The sequence below is a fragment of the Melanaphis sacchari genome, unplaced genomic scaffold (assembly GCF_002803265.2).
Source record: "Melanaphis sacchari strain LSU unplaced genomic scaffold, SCAv2.0 Contig2_pilon_pilon, whole genome shotgun sequence".
In the NCBI taxonomy this organism is placed as follows: domain Eukaryota; kingdom Metazoa; phylum Arthropoda; class Insecta; order Hemiptera; family Aphididae; genus Melanaphis; species Melanaphis sacchari.
Genome location: NW_020271173.1, coordinates 412455 through 430582, shown reverse-complemented (window position 1 = coordinate 430582; position 18128 = coordinate 412455). Strand labels below are relative to the sequence as shown.

The following is an 18128-nucleotide window of genomic DNA, read 5'->3' as shown; positions in this document are numbered from 1 at the left end:
GTAATAGGTATGATGTTCATGCATCATATTATCATGTACAAAAAGTACCAATTTATTATTTGTAAACTTGTAGTGCAGTATATTATAACGATTAGTGATCAGTGATCACCATTTTAATCTATAATCAAAGTGATCACTGATCATACTGTGGTGATATAAAAATGATAATAGCAATATGATAGGCAACAATTAATTATCTTATATTACTCTATGGCCAGTGCCCAGTACTCTACTGTTCTGTAGACTGTAGTATACTTTTGTACTACTATAGACTGTAGAGTGATAAACGTGTAAAATAGAGATTAGAGTCATCGCCACCCAAATATGAGTATAGATTAACAAATCCAATTTTGTTAAGACGCGTATTGCTTACTAAATACCAATGAGTATTGAGTAAATAGCAGATTACAATCCACAGAATAGACTACAATTAAATCTGAATATATAAAACTACAGTGGAATAATTAACACTAAGCAATAAATAATATTTTTATACTCTCATTTAGACTTTGCGCTTACATTGACGATTTTAAAATCATTTTATTCATAAACCTAGGATCATTTAAATAATCCACTTGCATCAGTTAATGCACTTGTAGATATTATACTTGTATTTTTGTTTATGATTGATTATGGCGTTGTGTGTGGCTGTAGTTAGCAAAGAGGTAAGCAAATAATAAATGATATATTACAAATTTTGTGTTCTTTAAGATTACCTAATTGATTTCTTTGTTCGGGGTACATAAGTTTCAATAAAGAATTAAATGTTGTATTTATCATGATTACATAGCATAGCATAGTTTATATAACATTGATATAAAAAATATGTTTCATTTCAGAACGCGCCAAAATATGTAACTTCGCTAAACCCAGAAGACGAACTACAAATTCAATATGAAATACATTCATCAATTGATTTTGTTGAAGAAAAATTGAAAACTGGAAAAAAGGATATGCGAGATTTATATTTAGGACTATTGTACTCAACAGAAGATCATAAAGTGTATCCTTTACTATTTAAAATTTAATAAGGAATAATTAGTTCTGTATAAGTATTATACCCAATATATTTATTATATGGATTGAGAAATAAAATGTTTGCGTAATTGATAAGAACAAACAGTATCCAAGCTTATACAATAAAAAAAAAAAAAAATGTAATTCTAAGTCACTTTTTTGAAGAATATAGTTTATTCAAACATTTCTAATAATAAATCAATTTTAGTGATTTTTTTTAACAATTATTAATCAGTTATGGATATGTGACGAATACTAAAGTAAAATTTTTTGTTGTGATAGATTCTAGCAATTTGTTACTAAGAGATAATGAAATACGTTTTGTAAGTTAATAAAAGTTTTCTGGATTATTTTATATTTTATTTTATAAAATTATTACAAAATGTTGATACAATATTTTCAATACTATAAATATGTTATTTTCAGATGTTCCGAAAATTACATACAGCTTATACTGATTTAATGTGTAATCCGTTTTACATTCCTGGAGATTATATTACATCTGAGTTAGTATTTATAAAATATTAAGTAATTCAAAAACTTTTATGATTACCACTGTTCTAGAGACTACTTCACTTTAATATCCAAACTTACAATAATAAATTACAATGCAATAACTTATAAAAAAAATTTAATTTTTACTTAATAAAATATCAAAATTATATTCTACTCACTGCAAAATATAATAAAAAACTTAAAACAAAAGTAAAAGTAAATAATTATGAAAAATATCATTATTTTTTTTAAATTCTGTACTGTAATGATTTGAATTTATATATGAATGTGATATTTTCAAAAATGTTAATATTGTATTTACTTAGATACTTATTAAATGAGTATTTTCTATTGAATAAATCATCATGTTTAATATATAATACAATAATAAATTTTCATTTATTTAATCAAAAACTGAAATTAGAAACTTGTATTTAAAATATTAAATTAGTGAAAAAATAGAAATAATTTAAAATTTTTTTTTTTTTCAGGAATTTCAACAAAGTTGCCAGAGGTATATTAACTGGAAACTCATAAGTAGATTAATAAGAATCATTTTAATTAATTTATAATTTATTTCTAATAATTAATATATATTTTGTTTGATACCTTAGAATAAATAAAAAAATACTTTAAACTGGAAAAATGTATAAATATTTATTTCATAATACAACATTATTTTTATTTTTTATATTATAGTTATCTATTTATCATAATTGTTTTATGGTTATATACATATATTTCATAAAAAAATTAATTTAAAAATAAAATATATTAGCTTCCAAATCTCTTTAATTTATTTACAACACTAATAACCTAAGACTTAATATAATTATTGTTTCAAAAAAAAAAAAAAAAAAACATGAAGTACATTTATTTGATTTTTCTTTTTTGTAAAAAAATAAATTTTCTATTATGCTGTAATTCTAAAATGAATTATAGTAAGTACTTGAAAACATTACCAAATTTTTATATTATCATTTTATATTCATGGTTTAATTTCTAATAATTTTTTGCTATTGTTTATTAATATCACAAGCCTATTCATGATGTTTTACGTTAAGTCAGTAATAAATTATATACATTTATTTTTAAATATCAATACATCCTAAAATAAAGCAGAACGGTTACCTACTATCCCTCTTTCTTATTTTTTTGATTTCTAAAATCTTAATCTGAATAACCATTTATTTATTTATATATTTATTTTGTGCCATGCAACTTTTAGAATGTTAGATACATTTATTATGAAACATTAAGATATTAAAATAACAGTAATAAGATATGCAAAACAGTATTATATCAGAGAGCCTTTATACAGACATTTAAATATAGGTACTTAGGTGAAAAAATTAATTAAAATGTACAAAAATGTTAAAAGTATGAAATAAGAAATAAATAAAAAATATTATTATATAAATGTGTTTTTTCTGTAATTATATATATGTATATAATAATTCTTGTGCTGAATCAATGTAAACATTATTATTTAAAAAAAAAAGTAAATGTTTTTATCTATTTAATTTAAATTTTGAACCTTGTGGCTCCAGTACTCAGAACCACCTAGACCACCCTATATTTACGGCACTTTGCCTATAGTCTTAAAATTTATCTATTTATTTATACAAGCCTATGACTTCTCTTAAATTAATTTACTTCTTTCCTCTATATTTTAACTCTATGCCCTATAGTTTACTTTACATATCCTGACAATGTATAGTGTATAGTGTATACTTCACGAATGACAGCTGACAAATGACAATTACTTGTTAATTGTTATCAATCCTCAGTTGGAACTTGGCCAATCCTAGGATAATCGTTTATCACTAATGCTAAACTCGATTATTATCATTTATACAATTTTCATTTTTCAATATTATTTGTAGATAGTAGATACTACTAGATACGAAATATTATTAATATTATAAATTATGAATTATTATGATTATATTTTAAATTTATAAATGCTGATCAATTAAGCACTAAGCAGTATCTGTTTAACATTAATATACAATGTAGCATCGAACTATTTACTTAATTAATGCACACTTAAGTATAAAATTTATCACTTATAGTGATGTGCCAGGAACTTCATGATTTGAGTCTTCTAGATCAAAGGAAACAACACAATGGACCAAAATCAAGATGACATTAGGACTAATAAATATCTGATTCACAGAGATGATTGTAATAGATCTAAACCTGGGTTGGATGAACCAGATGAGCTCCCTAGAGATTTGAGTATTTCCTACTGGGATCTGATTGTGTTGATTTTAGCTATTGTTAGCCATATTATTGATGTTTGCATTGATTTCAATGTCGCCTATCAGTATTACATATATGAAAAACTTATTTATTTTGTGTTGACAATTATTTTTATAGCAGTTCCTTCCATAATAAATACTTATATGAGTTTAAAAATGTTAGAACATCTAATGAGATAAAAAATAAACAATTTTATTGATACTTGATTTTGTTTTTAGTTATTCCATTCAAGAAGATATGCTAAGAACTACTCAAAAGTTACTTACAAATCGATTATTATTACCATTCCTTTTAATACTACAAATGGCTCCTGTTTTAAGGTATGTAATTATAAATATAACAATTATATGATTCAATGTTGATTTAAAACATAACTTATTAATTATATCTAATTATATTATATTAATTACTTAAGTTAACTATAATATATAAAAGTATATCTTTACAATAAATTATAATACTATTAATTTTAAGTATTTTTACACTTTGTAATAGTTGTTTGTTTATAGATATTATGATGTATTAAAATATGCGTTAAAGTCTCGTAGAGCTGCTCTTAAAGGAAATAATGATGATCAAAAGAAGTACTATGCTTTAATGGCTAAAGAGGACTCATATGTGTCATTGTTGCGTATCTTTGAATGTTTTTTAGAAGCTGTCCCTCAACAAATATTGCAAATATGTATTGTTCTGGTCGAGAAAAAGCAGGGTTCTACTTTTCAAAGTAATGTATTTATTTATGACTTTAATTTTAGATATTAGATAGTTACTGATATTGTTGATAACATTTTTAAATACAATGCCATATTAAATTTCTAAAATATTAGAAGTTTTAACAAAGTCTTAATCTAAATCATTTAAAAAAAAATTATTTATATTTTTAGATTTTTAATAATTATTGTAATAACTACTATTCTTGTTGATAGTTATTGAAACCCAGAATTCTGTTTAATATCCTATTCAAGTTTATTCATATAAAAATAAAAATTTTGTATAGTTTTGGGTTTATGTATTATTGTTGTTAGTTGCAACTCATAATCCAAGTAATTATATAGATATATTATACAATTACATTGATCATAGTTGTATATTTTTTTTTAATTAAAATTTTCATCTAAACTAAATTATTTAACTTTAATTTAAATTTAGACTAACTTATTTAATTATTGTGTAACTTCTTTATATTTGTTGTCTTTAATTGAAATATTTCAGTGCAAATTTAATATTTTAAATATTTGAATGCATATACAAATAAATTAATTGAAAATATTAGTATAAATTTATAGTAGATAGTAGATTTACTATGTATTATTGATTTTAGTTGTTCATCAATCTGCATCAATTGCGAGTTCAACTATAGGTATTGCTTGGGCTATGGCTTCATACAATAAAAATGTAAGAATTGCTTATGAAAACCGAAAAAACATAGGCAATACAGGAACAGTATTACAATTTTTATGGCACATAATGATTACAGGTATATTCATTATATATATTTAATTTAAAAAAGTATATCATAGAAATGATTTTAAGATTAGTTTTCAACATATATTCTAATTTAAATGATTTAAAATATTACAATATTATTAATACGTATATTATGTTTAACATTTTATTAAAATTATACTTTTTCATCTAAAACATGTTTTTATTTTTACAGTGTCTCGAATTTTGTCTATTAGTTTAGCCGCTATAGTATGGCCACAGTCAACTGGAATTTTTTGTATGGTCCATTGGCTATTTATGACATTGTGGATTTTCAAGTATCAAAATGTAACATTTTGTATTCCATCCAACCGATTTGAAGAAAGGAGAATCATGAGATTTTTTTTTTCAACAATACTTGGTCTTGTGTACATATTTACTTATTTATCACCCAGTGAAGGCCAAGGGAATTCAAAAAATCGTTACTTAGGGTATTATGGAGTTTTTTTAGTAGAAAATATAGTAGCAGTCACAATTTGGGCTAATACTGGTACTGATCAAAACCAATGGTATTACTATCTTCTGATGATAGGATCAATAGCACCTTTTTTTGTTGGAATTTTGTTTATGACAATATATTACAAATTTTTTCATCCTCATACCACTTACAAAGATAATAATGTTGAACCACATATAAATACCAATAATGTGAACACGTCTATTTCAGATATTCTAGGATAAAATCATATTTAAATTAAATATCTGATAATTAATAAATTAATTTATGATATTTTAATATATTGTATTATATTAAATTATTAAAAGAGTTTTAAATGTTTACATTGTTTAATTATATACATTTATAATAGCCATTAGGATAGCAAATTTTTAGCAAATTTCACAATGGTGATCTAGAGCCAATAGGTTTTTGAATTACCACCATGATGTAATGTTTATCTGTAAACAAAAAATGGTTATGTATGTAATTATTTTGTATTGTTTGTAATTTTTAAGATGATTATATTTTATAAATTTAAATTAAATTGACATTAAGACTAAAATTATTTTTATAATAATTATATTTTTAAATACGTTTTTTATAACTAAATTATTTTAATAAATTAATTACAAAACCTAAGAATTATTATTTTTTTCTTTAAACCATTTATTTAGTAAAAATAGATAATGAAATAATAATGTTTTATAAATAGTGGGTAAAAAATAAGCATTTAGAATGTATACCTGAGTCTTGTAGGAACTAGAGACAGCCTAAGAAAAAAATTCAGATTAAATCATTTATTAAATTTGCGATACTGAGTGTTTTGTATAGTATTACACAAATTAAAGTATATTATTTAACTACAATCCAGGTCAGTAGTAATTATTTCAAACGTCGTTCCCAAGTCATGAGCCGCGGTATGGTACTGGGCCGTAAACCATATACCATTAACGTTACTAACGTCTATAATTTAAAAAAATTTTACTCAATATTTTTTTACACAATTAACGTTACCAAAGTTTAAATACAGTTTTATCTTATGTAGTTGGTTTATTATTAATAGATATTAATTACCTATTATTTATCATTTTTATCATTCACAGTGTGAAGTGTATGTGAGTTGTGCTAAGATTGCATTAAGAAACTTGATGAGCTTTTTAACAACCTATCTGTGTGAATGAGCTTTATCTAATTAAATTTTTTTTTAAATAAATAAATATAGGAATAAACTGAATTTTGAGAGTCATTTAAGGCTAAACTATACAGTTTTAAACTTTATCATGGGGGACAAGCAATGTCAAAAATCACATTAAACTGTTTAACTTGTAATTGAGTTAAATAATTTTTTTTTTTTTGAATAAATAATCGTTTTTTTAACTTTTCTATTTTTGATAACTAGCGTATATATATTTAAAAAAAAAATAAATAAAGGCATACATTTGTAGACATGTGTGTAGCTAGGATTTTAATCAGGGGGGGGAGCAGTTGATAAATTTTTTTTTTGCTTTTTCAATTTTATAGTAATACTTTATACGTTTAGTTTAAGAAATATAATTTAGTTTCAAGCGCAGAGGAGGAAATTGCCCTCCCCCCTCCCACACACACACACACACAGCCCCATCAACGCTAAGCCCACGTTTATAGATGTGCTATTAGTGGGCCTCAAAGATTTTTTTACAAAATTGGTTTAACTAAAATAGTTTTTAACTAAAAAGGTTAGGAATCGCTGGACTAGACCACCAAGATTTTCCTGGTATGGAATGGTGTCCCTGGCCTGCACTTAATAACAATTTACCTGGTATTATTATGATCTCGTTGTGTTTGGTACGTAACCGCAAGTACGTTAATTTATCGGTCGGGTCGCTTTTTTTAATTACTACCATTGATGTTGCGATTAGCTGCTGCACTAATCCGGCGTATCGAACGGATATTGAATTTTCCAGATTAGACTTTACCGGGATGCCTGCAAAATGTAATATTATGTACCTTTATAAATGTTTTTCGGACTTCCGGATATGTGTCAACAACGGTCATAAGTACCAGCGCTGTTTATTATTACAAAGCCGACGACACCGTCACTGGTTTGAATTCTCTTCAGAGTTTCTTCAATTTGAGTAGCCATTTCGTTTTAAACTATTCTATATACTTGCAGCTATGTATATCTAATTTATGAATTTAAATAATGTAGCTTGAGGTTTATTTTGGTTAACAATAATTAGAACAAGGTTAAGTTGTTGAATTCAATCTTTGGTATTACAATATCGAATTAGTTTTGTTTGAAAACATAAAAATATTTTTAATCACGAACAGTACTTGAATGGACGAAGGTAAACGATATGCAGTCAATTCAGATACGCATCTACATAGTAATATTATACACTAATTACGCCACTACAACTATGTACGTAGATACATAACGCAGCGATTAAGTTTCACAATAACTATTATATTAGGTATTTATTTAAAAACGAATTTTTTTTTTTTTGGCCAGAATAATATTCGTATTAATTTTAATAATTATATGACCAACAATATCACACATTCACACTACCAGCTAGCCACGGATGTATGTAATTCGATAAACCTATTTGTAATATATTTATTATTATTGATACAATGACATGGATAACATTATTTATCGGCTACCATCTGTTGACAGTTACGAGCTCGACTAAAATTTGTTTTAAAGGTGTAATCTTGTTGAAATTAGGTATATGGTTAGTATTTAATACTTTAGTAATTAATAGTTATCCTACAGCTTAGTAATTCATTTACAACGATATGCTATAGCTATTATAATCTTAAGGTTAAAATATATATTTTAAAAAATATCAACTTAATTTTTAATACTGCTAAAAAAATATAACTTATAAGTGTTTATATAAATATATAAGTAAGTAGACTTCTCATGACGCGAAATGAGGCTTCGAATCACAGAACCCAGTTATTATAATATATACGATATACCTATATTAAATGTATATCTTACATACTCTATGCTCTTAACTGTGAAAATAATACATACTTAGTTGATAAATATATAAAACATTTTATGATTTTATTTCATGTCCATCGACCATCAGTATAAAGGAATATTAATACATATTTAGTTTAACTTATTGAATAATAATTTAGAATTACATAGGTGAGTGGTTGTGGATTTTAATTTTAAACTTATATGAAAATCAAATTAGAAAATAGGTACTCTGCAAGTAGTTAAGCCTATGTGAAATCTAAGATTGATAGTTCCCTATATAGTTTTTTATTTTAAATTAATTTATTTTTATAGAATCGATCAATTAATAAATTCAAAATTATCGATGTAATGGCATTAAGCAGTGGTACATTCACTGTGTAACACTTTTTATACATTTAATTGTACAAGAGATATTTAGTTAGTAGTTTGTACACCTAGTGTAAATCCAATATTTTATACTGTTTTATATGTACCTACTACCATTGATAATAGAATCAATGCTACTACCTATCTGTATGTCGATTTGCCTAATAAATATCCCCAGAAAAAATAACCCCGTGAAAAAATAACCCTATAATAATATATTATATAATAAATAAAAAATATTCACCATAAATGTATAATACAATATAATATAATAATAATTTAAAACAAATATTTAGTCAAAATTTTCAGTCACGGTAAATAATAATATTTAAAAAATATATATAATATTAATATCTATTTTATAATCGTTTTCTTAAATTAAAGGATATTTTTTTCAAAAACATGTCTACTTCAATTTCGTTTGAATTTAACCGTTCACACAAGGTTTTTAATCTCTTTTGAGCGGTTTTTGATTTAGAACATTTAGTTTTGGACTCTCCTACATTTTGCAAAGCAAGTTTTGCACGGTCAGCCGACATTTCATTTTTTATTTTATTGATCAATGTCCAAATCGATGGATGTTTTACTCCGACTAAATGATTAAATCTATTGTTCCATGACTCGCAAACATTATTGGTACGTTGATTATTTTCCCTAGTTGTTTGGTGAACATTCCAAGTTTCCGGAGGAAATATTGCTGGAAAACGTCGAACGGTTAAACTTGAAACATTTTTCGAGTTTAACCGTTCAAAGTACATACCTTCTATTTTTAAATCTGTTAGATTTTCAGGTACTATTGGAAAACTCTGAATCCTTTAATTTTGAATTGTTTTTTTATAGATTTTTCTTTCGGAAGTTCTTCAAGTATACTTTCCGAAAGACCTGTCACAGCTTCTGAAAACAACTGTGCTGGCGTAGACTTCGTCATTTTAGCACGTGTTTTAATTTGAATTTGAATTTTGGCGGCATCAATTTCATTTTGACACGACAAATGGTTATGTTCATGATCAATTTTAATTAAACGTTTTTTATCTAGAGAAGTTTTTAAAATACACGGAAACTTGTGGCTATTTTTTTTTTGCAACATTTCCACCTTATGAAATTTATACACTCTTTGTGTACAACATACATATACTTTTTGAATGTCAACTTTTCTTTGCCCTTCTGGCTCTCAAAAATATCTAGAATATCCATAACAGTATAACACTATTCAAAACAAAGCACAGAGAAATATATAATATACGAAAGCCATCTGTAGTACCGAATACTGAGAAATGAACACACACAGGACTTGACAAATTTTATAATCAATATAATCTAATCTAGTAGCACTGCCATAATAATATAATAAATATAAATTACTGTAGAGTGTAGATAGTAAATATTATCTATATTTTTTGAACAATAGTGAAATAAGACTCGATCATATAATATTAACTGATATAACGGGTTTTTTTTTCCGTGGTTATTTTTTCACGGGGTTATTTTTTCGGGGTCTAAATTTCCGGAGTTATTTTTTCCGGGGTTATTTTTTTCGCGGTACCCTGTATGTCTGTGTATGTATAGAAATTAGAAATTTGAGTTACGAATGTTAATTGCATTGTTGCATATTATTATTATTTCAATATTATCAATGTTTTCTTAAGTATTTTTAAATAACATAAGTCATTACCTATACAATAAGTATATAAATATATAATATTTTAAGATTCTGAAAGTGAATTCAACATTTTAAATACCTATCTTATAAATATTATCTGCCTAACTTGCCTAGTGGTACTAGACATTAGTATTCGGTTACTTATTTAAAATTTGACTCGTAAAATAAAGATCAGAGGTGAAACCGCACTGTAGACAGCCTATAGAGTGTCTACCAAGTCCTAACGAGCATTCCATTTTAACGAAACAAGACGAGAACGGTTTGCACCTCAATTATTTGTTTTTGCACATCGCGTAAATGAGAATATTATAACTTAAGATATTATCTTCAATCGTAGTGGAAAAATGATGGTAATTACGCAGCTAATTTTTTCATACAAGATCACTACAATATTGAATTGATAAACCATATTCTTGAAAAAGATACCTCTATATGATTTATATTTTATACTATAATATTACAGTTCTACTGCAGGAATATGTTGAAAGACCAGTTTATATTGTCCTTAATTATTTCCTTCTTGTTACCTATATCAGATTATCTAGGTATTAAATTATTTCGATTAGATATTAATACATATTTAAACAATTATCGCACGTAAAAATGTAGTATTCGCTAATTTGACGCGCACCAAGATGTCGAATGCCCTTAATTGTTATACGCTGCAATTGACGGTAGGCAGGGCCCATTTATGCATGGACATTATGGGTATTTGTCCGGTATATCGTCTGCTAAGATCTATGTATCTTTTACGGTGATATAGTTTCCCGTATAGACATGATCCGAGATTAAAAGTTTCTCATCAGAACATTTTGTTTTGATGCAAGCCTCAAATAGCTCAAATATACTGTCACAAATATTGACTGTTGATCGAACAGGGCCGTATAATAATATGACCACATGTTTCCTAATTCCCGCCAAAAGTTGGCATTGCATTGATAATAGTGTACACAAAAAAGAAACTGTTAAATTGATTAAGGTTACTACAGATTACCGACTATAGTGGGAACTGCAAGTCTAGACTAGATATCAAATGGCTATTATAAATTATGATTGCCGAACAATGATCTGTCATTAGTCGTCACTTTTTTAGGTGTTATAGAATTCCGGTCTAAAGTTTAAAACAAGTTCAAATTTGAGTACTGGTGGTTTATTTAAATTGATTGCACTGTAAACATTTTTGACTTGTCGAATCTTAGTACAAAAAATTTAACATAGTGCTAAACAAAATCATGCCTAGAAACGTAGAGATCAAAGCACGCGTCGAAGACTTGGAGATTGTCAGACAGCGCATTTTGGCATTAAAGTCGAATGCTATCTATGACGTCCGACCAGATTCTATGGTCATAAAGCAAGAAGATTCATTTTTCAATTTGCCGACCGGTAAATGTGGCAAATTGAAACTCAGAAAAATGGTAAAAATAGTTTTTAATAACTGGTGACAATACACATAAAAGTCTTGGGGTTTTTCTATTGGTGTTAAATAACTAAAAATAGTAAAATAATTAATTATCTTATCCTAGATTAAAATGTTTTATTTTTATGATGATTTCTAAATAATAAATTGCTCAAATAGGAATAATGAAAGCCATTTACCTAAGCAACAAACAATATCAAAACAGTCAGTTTTTTCCCCTGCTCTCTAAAAATCAAAAATATACGATACAGAGACAGAATAACAGTTACAACATAAATCAAGACAGTGATAGCTTAATTGAATAAAAATTATTATTGTATTTGTATAAATATTACATAACTTAGTGTATTTGTTATGTTCACAGGGTCAAGTTCAAGAGTTAATTTATTATGACCGGGAAGAAAGCTCAGGACCAAAGTTAAGTTCTTATAGTAAATGTGAAGTTAACGAAAATATAGAAAAAGTACTTACAAATGCTTTAGGTAGGTGGGGAATTGTAAAAAAGGAGAGAAAATTAATAATGGTTGGCCAAACAAGAGTGCATTTTGATAGTGTTGATGGTCTTGGGGATTTTGTAGAATTAGAAGTAAGTTTTTGAATATGATACTAAGAAATAAATCTATTGATTAATTATTCTTCATTTAGGTAGTTTTAAATGATAGCCAAACAGTTGAAGATGGACAATCAATTGCAAAAGACCTGATGTCTCATATGGGAATTGAAGAAAAAGACTTAATATCTGTATCATATGTTAACATGCTTATCAAAAATAAATAAAAAAGATTTCTACGATGCCCAAAAGTCTGAAGATTTATCAGTTTTATTACTACTACCAAATGAAATTGTGTGATCACTTTCTTGAAATTTTTTACCGTTTGAAAAAGTATTCGCTTCATTTGAACTATCTTTCTGTATAGATGATTGCTTATGTGGTGAATCAATTATTTCTGTATGTTTAAACAATTGTAAATCTAAATTATCATTATTCTGAACATTGTTTTTAGTCTCAAGAAGCGTGTTTTTTATATCTGATTCAATTTGCAATTTATTTTCTTTAGATGATTGATTAGATATATTAGATATATTTGTTGAAACTTCAGTATAATTAGATTTATTAATTGAAGACTCAATTCTTGAACTAGGTTTATTTACAGATGATTCTATGCAAGCATTTTGTTTAATACTGGATGGCAATATTTTTATTGGCGAAACATTTGTAGAACTCTTGTAATCCTGAAATTTAGTATTTCGTAAGATTTCAGGGCTTGTATCATTTTCAGATTGTGAATGGTTTATAGATCGCCTAATTGATCGATGATACCCAATCTTGTTAGCAAGTTCTTTTAAATTAACTTTATTACGACTATGTTTCAATGCGTCTGAGTATGAGTCATCTGAAAAATTTGAATAAATTTCGTTTTGTGACTTTTTAGTATCTTTAATTATATTAAAATTTATGTTGTGACGAGAACGATTTATTTGGAAAGTTTTTAAGTTTTGTTCTACTTTTGCTGTATTAATTTCTAAAGTCTTCAGTCTTGATTCAGCTTCTTGTATTATATCATCTTCTGTTAAATTATCTGACTCTAACATAGTTGTTGAATAATCTGTAGTTGTTGAAGAAATGTTTTGGGCGATAAAATTATTTTTTTTACTAGAATTGTCAACAAAGCATAGTTTTTTTCTTACATTTCTATTTTCATAATCTATTTTAGTTAATGGTATTTGATGAGTTTTTTCAATTTGTTTTGCTAAATTTGATGCTCTGTATGATAATTCTTCAATCCTTTGTCGCTGGACTTTTATAAAATCACGTAATTCGTCATTGTCTTTTTGTAATTTTTTCACCATTTCTTGATCCTGTAACGGATTATTATTATATAAAAAAAAATAGTCTTAAAAATATTTAAATACATTTTTAACTAACCGACAGAGGGTCAATCTTTTGAAGATTATAATTTAATTTTTTTGTACACGTCTGCTCAGCTTTTTTGTATCCTTCAAGTTCATCAAGCTTAGATTTTATTTCCATTAATTGTTTTGCCAAATCAAAATTTTGTTCTTGCAGCAGTTTAACTTGACTACATTCACTAATTTTGGTTTCATTTATGTAATTTAGTGATTCACTTTTTAACCTGAAAGCATCCATTATATAAACACACATTTTATTATTTTACTATTTGAATTACCGGTTTTTGGTGGGGCATAGTAAAAATAAATTGCTAAAACATTTCAAAAAATAAATAGTTATAATAATGGAACCTTGATGTTTAGTGTTTAGAAATAACTTAAAATTGAAAGTAATTTTATTTTTAATATATTTATCCAGAACACTGGAAATATTTCATAATTAAATTTTCAATTAATTTGATACTAATGCATCAGAAGATACACTAAAAGTTTTGAACATTCAAGTGTGCGCGTGGTAGGTAACATAGGTCGCTACATAATTACATAAAAGACTAATATTTCTATAAGCTTTTTTAAATTTTTCTCATTAAATGGCTTATTTGCACATTAACACTTGCGTTTAAAACAAAATCATGCATATCAATAAAATTGAACTTCAAGTGCAACGTCTAAAGAAATCATTTCACATTTTAATAATAAATGAAAAAAGGTGCAAATATCATTAGTATCAATAATACTAACATTTTTTCATGCTTCAAGATCTCCATTTCTTTTAATCTTAATTCATATTTTTGATTTTCAATAAATTGTAGATTTTTATTATACTCTTCTTCTGACTTCCTTAATTTTTCTTGCATAGACTTTTCTTTCTCCTGTTACATGAGGTTATGTTTTAATTTATTAATTTCATTAAGATAAAACAGTTGGCATATAGTTTATTAAATTAGTAATATATCTAATAATATGATAAATTAATTCAATGAATTTTAATTTAGAAGCCTATATTTTAATTAACAATTAATAAATGTCATCTATTTCTACCACTTTTAAAAACATTAAGGTTAATTGAAAATTGGAGAATAAAATGACAATAATCTTTTATAGTATTATTAAAAAACAATTCTATAGCAACTATCTATTAATATATAAGCTACTTATATCTAATAATAATGTAAGAATTAGGCCTTATTAATGAAAAATATTTTATTAATCAAAATAATTAATCTAAAGATTTTGAATATTTACATTCAAAATTTAATGTTTTTTAGTCCATGAATCCTTTCAAAGTACAAAATACAGTGGATTTCGCTTAATATGGCCACCGGTTAATATGGGCATCCGCTTATTGTGGGCAAACATGTCTGGTCCCAATACAAATGTATATTAACAATGTCAAATAAAACCGTGTAATATGGACACTCGATTCGGTTTATGTGGGCAATTTTTTTTATCATAGCGTTAGAATATACACATAAGTATTTAAAAACGATTAATTTAATCGGGTTCCGTCGTATCTATAAGATTGTGTTTATCGAAAGTAATAAAAATCATTACCATTCAAATAAACAAATTTCGCCAAAGAGAGGCGAAAAAGTGCATTGATTTCTTGCAGAAGTTCTTCATGCAAGAGGGAAACGAAAATAGTCCGTCTGATAAACTTGAAGCGTGTGCCTATTTTGTCAACCAGATCCATACTAAACAGCTTAGACAACGAAAAATTACAACGTTTTGTATACCTTCTACATCCAAAGATTAATTTTATTTAATATATTATATGTATTTAGTTTTATTTATATATTTAGTGATTATTTAAAATTTTTTTCAATTATATGATAATACAAATATATTTTTTTATTATAATTTTTTTTTTTTTTTACTAATTTCGGTTTTTATGGGCAACCGCTTAATGTGGGCAAACAGGGCTGGTCCCAACGTGCCCACATTAAGCGGAATTCACTGTATAATCACACACCCCCCCCCCCCAAAAAAAAAAAAAAAAGAAAAAAGAAAATATACATATAATTAAATAAATGTGGGCAAGACATTATTATTGTTATCTTAAAAACGCCATCAAAACAAATTTATTTCTAAGTGGACCCCCTGTTAAGAATCTATGATTTAAACAAAGACCTTAATTAAAATCATACATTAATTTTAATATATTTTTAAGATATAAGATATGATAATATAAACCACTTATTTTTAATTTTTAATAAAACATTATATAAAATCAAAATTAAACAAAAATAATTATCTAGATAATTAATCTAATGTAATAGATATTAATATTTTTTATAAACATAACAAAAAAGATTTAAATTTAATGTCACTTTTAAATTAAAATTCCTCACTTACTTCAAATACATTTATTAATTGATAAAGTTGCTGTTGTTCTAAGCGGAGCTGTTGTGTGGCATATTCTATGTCTTCTTTTTGAAATATAAATTTAGTATTACGAGAATGAAAATGTGCAGTAAGTATTTGTTCTACATCAGCAACTTTATCAACCATTTCTTTGTTTTGTCTTTCTAGTTTTTTTAATTGTTCTTTGTATATAGTAGCTTCTTGGGTATTATAATTTTTATGATACCTGTAAATTAAAATTGATAAAAGTGATGCATAATAATAATTTTTTAAATATTTTTACTTTTTTAATAACATTTTCAAAGTATTTTTCTGTTCTTCGTTTAAATTGAATGAGCACAGAATATCCTCAATACTTACAAACCAATTGTTTAATCTATGTTCATAAGTATTATTCTCTATGTTATTAGATTTGTTTATTTCTTCACAATTTTGATCGATTTGAACTTCATTATATTTACTGTAGTAAAATAATTAATGATTAATATTGAGATAAGCAGTTGATATTTTACTTATTATAAATGTGAATATAATTTAACTATTTGGTCAAAACAAAGAAGATTTACATATTTAATTATTAATAAAGCTTTTCCTATCATAAATTATCAATAAATATTCATTTACTAATGTCATTAAATTAAATTGTTTTTATAAATATTATCAGAAAAATTAATAGTACACAGTAATCTAGAAAATTTTAAAAATATTATAAATTATATTAAAATAATTGGTTTTATTAAAGTAGGTAGTTAGATACCTAAGACTATTTTTTATATTAGTCACAGATTTGAATAAGCAAGCTAATAATGAATGAACTTGTTTTTCATTAAAATAGTATTGGCATGTCAATTTGCTGATATCTGAATTTGGTTGTAGGCCTAATGCTTCTAAAATATCTTGAACATCATTTAATTGAAAACTAGGCTTGGTGACTGCAATTTTTTCAGTACTATCGCCTAACTGATTTACATAAGAAGAGAATTCACGTAAATTTCCCAATAACGGTACCTAGAAAAAATGATACCTTTAGATGAGAAGTAATGCAATCATATTAATATGTGTAAATACTGAATATTATATAAGTAAAAATGTAAACCTACTTCTGTAGCGAATACAGACAATGTGAATAAATTTTCTTGATTTATCAAAAAATCAGCAACTAAGAGGTTGATTGCCTGAATCTTTGGGGAGTTAACATTTCTTTGGTTAATGTTCCACATAGGATTATCTTCTAGTGCAGAGATCATCTGTTCTCTTATGTGCGCTCGTAGCTTGTTAATAATCCCTTTTTCTTCAAACCTTTAAAGGCATGGAAAAAAAATAATATGAAAACCGATCACATCAGTAGAAATTCAATGACAATTGACAAAATATGGCATACCATGAGTTAAGTTTACTTTGAATGTCTGCATTTTCAGCCTTGGAGTTATGAGAAGCTGACAAATCGTTTTTCCACTTATTAACGTCCATAGTGTGGTAAAGTAAATTATAAAAGAATAATAATAACAGCGACACTAAAACTTGTAAATTAATTTATAAATTTAATTTTAACGTTTTGATTAGAATAGCATGTAGTTACATCGTAAGAAACAAATATACTCTAAAGTATATAATCATTATAATCATAAAGAATAAAGATCTATAAAAGTCTATGCTATATACTATAATAGTATAAGATAATTAGAAAAACTAGAAAAAGTACACAAAAACATATTTGTATTTAGTAACCATT

The 18128-nt window shown here is 25.7% G+C and overlaps 5 protein-coding genes across 5 annotated transcripts; 3 read left to right on the top strand and 2 right to left on the bottom strand.

Annotated features, from left to right (window-relative positions):
- Window positions 1–84: 84 nt before the first annotated feature.
- Window positions 85–2129, top strand: LOC112596075 (trafficking protein particle complex subunit 2-like protein). Its single transcript, XM_025341554.1, has 5 exons — window positions 85–665; window positions 840–1003; window positions 1253–1340; window positions 1444–1523; window positions 2004–2129. The coding sequence occupies exons 1-5, from the start codon at window positions 633–635 to the stop codon at window positions 2047–2049; spliced, it is 411 nt and encodes a 136-aa protein (XP_025197339.1). The 5' UTR covers window positions 85–632; the 3' UTR covers window positions 2050–2129.
- A 1295-nt stretch (window positions 2130–3424) lies between these two features.
- On the top strand, window positions 3425–6013 carry LOC112596073 (XK-related protein 6). Its single transcript, XM_025341552.1, has 5 exons — window positions 3425–3934; window positions 3996–4097; window positions 4287–4501; window positions 5099–5254; window positions 5438–6013. The coding sequence occupies exons 1-5, from the start codon at window positions 3642–3644 to the stop codon at window positions 5941–5943; spliced, it is 1272 nt and encodes a 423-aa protein (XP_025197337.1). The 5' UTR covers window positions 3425–3641; the 3' UTR covers window positions 5944–6013.
- Window positions 6014–6072: 59 nt separating this feature from the next.
- Window positions 6073–8432, bottom strand: LOC112596074 (dynein light chain roadblock-type 2-like). The gene is made up of 3 exons (XM_025341553.1): window positions 7742–8432; window positions 7497–7664; window positions 6073–6159 (listed from the first exon to the last, which is right to left on the bottom strand). The coding sequence occupies exons 1-3, from the start codon at window positions 7821–7823 to the stop codon at window positions 6101–6103; spliced, it is 309 nt and encodes a 102-aa protein (XP_025197338.1). The 5' UTR covers window positions 7824–8432; the 3' UTR covers window positions 6073–6100.
- Window positions 8433–11340: 2908 nt separating this feature from the next.
- Window positions 11341–12913, top strand: LOC112596072. Its single transcript, XM_025341551.1, has 3 exons — window positions 11341–12119; window positions 12486–12707; window positions 12767–12913. Exons 1-3 carry the CDS (start codon window positions 11937–11939, stop codon window positions 12896–12898), a joined length of 537 nt encoding a protein of 178 aa, XP_025197336.1. The 5' UTR covers window positions 11341–11936; the 3' UTR covers window positions 12899–12913.
- On the bottom strand, window positions 12896–18066 carry LOC112596071 (cytadherence high molecular weight protein 2). The gene is made up of 8 exons (XM_025341549.1): window positions 17778–18066; window positions 17497–17695; window positions 17154–17404; window positions 16680–16856; window positions 16388–16622; window positions 14774–14904; window positions 14049–14256; window positions 12896–13981 (listed from the first exon to the last, which is right to left on the bottom strand). The coding sequence occupies exons 1-8, from the start codon at window positions 17864–17866 to the stop codon at window positions 12908–12910; spliced, it is 2364 nt and encodes a 787-aa protein (XP_025197334.1). The 5' UTR covers window positions 17867–18066; the 3' UTR covers window positions 12896–12907.
- Window positions 18067–18128: the final 62 nt, after the last annotated feature.

Excerpts from the sequence above, each read along its gene's own strand:
- LOC112596075 (XM_025341554.1), top strand. The coding sequence starts at position 633 with ATGGCGTTGTGTGTGGCTGTAGTTAGCAAAGAG. Across the intron at positions 666-839 it reads TGGCTGTAGTTAGCAAAGAG|AACGCGCCAAAATATGTAAC; the intron begins GTAAGCAAATAA and ends GTTTCATTTCAG. Across the intron at positions 1,004-1,252 it reads TCAACAGAAGATCATAAAGT|TTATGGATATGTGACGAATA; the intron begins GTATCCTTTACT and ends ATTATTAATCAG.
- LOC112596073 (XM_025341552.1), top strand. The coding sequence starts at position 3,642 with ATGGACCAAAATCAAGATGACATTAGGACTAATAAATATCTGATTCAC. Across the intron at positions 3,935-3,995 it reads ACTTATATGAGTTTAAAAAT|TTATTCCATTCAAGAAGATA; the intron begins GTTAGAACATCT and ends TTTTGTTTTTAG. Across the intron at positions 4,502-5,098 it reads GCAGGGTTCTACTTTTCAAA|TTGTTCATCAATCTGCATCA; the intron begins GTAATGTATTTA and ends TATTGATTTTAG.
- LOC112596074 (XM_025341553.1), bottom strand. The coding sequence starts at position 7,823 with ATGGCTACTCAAATTGAAGAAACTCTGAAGAGAATTCAAACCAGTGAC. Across the intron at positions 7,665-7,741 it reads TGTAATAATAAACAGCGCTG|GCATCCCGGTAAAGTCTAAT; the intron begins GTACTTATGACC and ends TACATTTTGCAG. Across the intron at positions 6,160-7,496 it reads CGAGATCATAATAATACCAG|ATAAACATTACATCATGGTG; the intron begins GTAAATTGTTAT and ends TTTTGTTTACAG.
- LOC112596072 (XM_025341551.1), top strand. The coding sequence starts at position 11,937 with ATGCCTAGAAACGTAGAGATCAAAGCACGCGTCGAAGACTTGGAGATT. Across the intron at positions 12,120-12,485 it reads AATTGAAACTCAGAAAAATG|GGTCAAGTTCAAGAGTTAAT; the intron begins GTAAAAATAGTT and ends TTATGTTCACAG. Across the intron at positions 12,708-12,766 it reads GGGATTTTGTAGAATTAGAA|GTAGTTTTAAATGATAGCCA; the intron begins GTAAGTTTTTGA and ends TTCTTCATTTAG.
- LOC112596071 (XM_025341549.1), bottom strand. The coding sequence starts at position 17,866 with ATGGACGTTAATAAGTGGAAAAACGATTTGTCAGCTTCTCATAACTCC. Across the intron at positions 17,696-17,777 it reads CAAAGTAAACTTAACTCATG|GTTTGAAGAAAAAGGGATTA; the intron begins GTATGCCATATT and ends ATGCCTTTAAAG. Across the intron at positions 16,623-16,679 it reads TTGAAAATGTTATTAAAAAA|GTATCATAAAAATTATAATA; the intron begins GTAAAAATATTT and ends TTTAATTTACAG.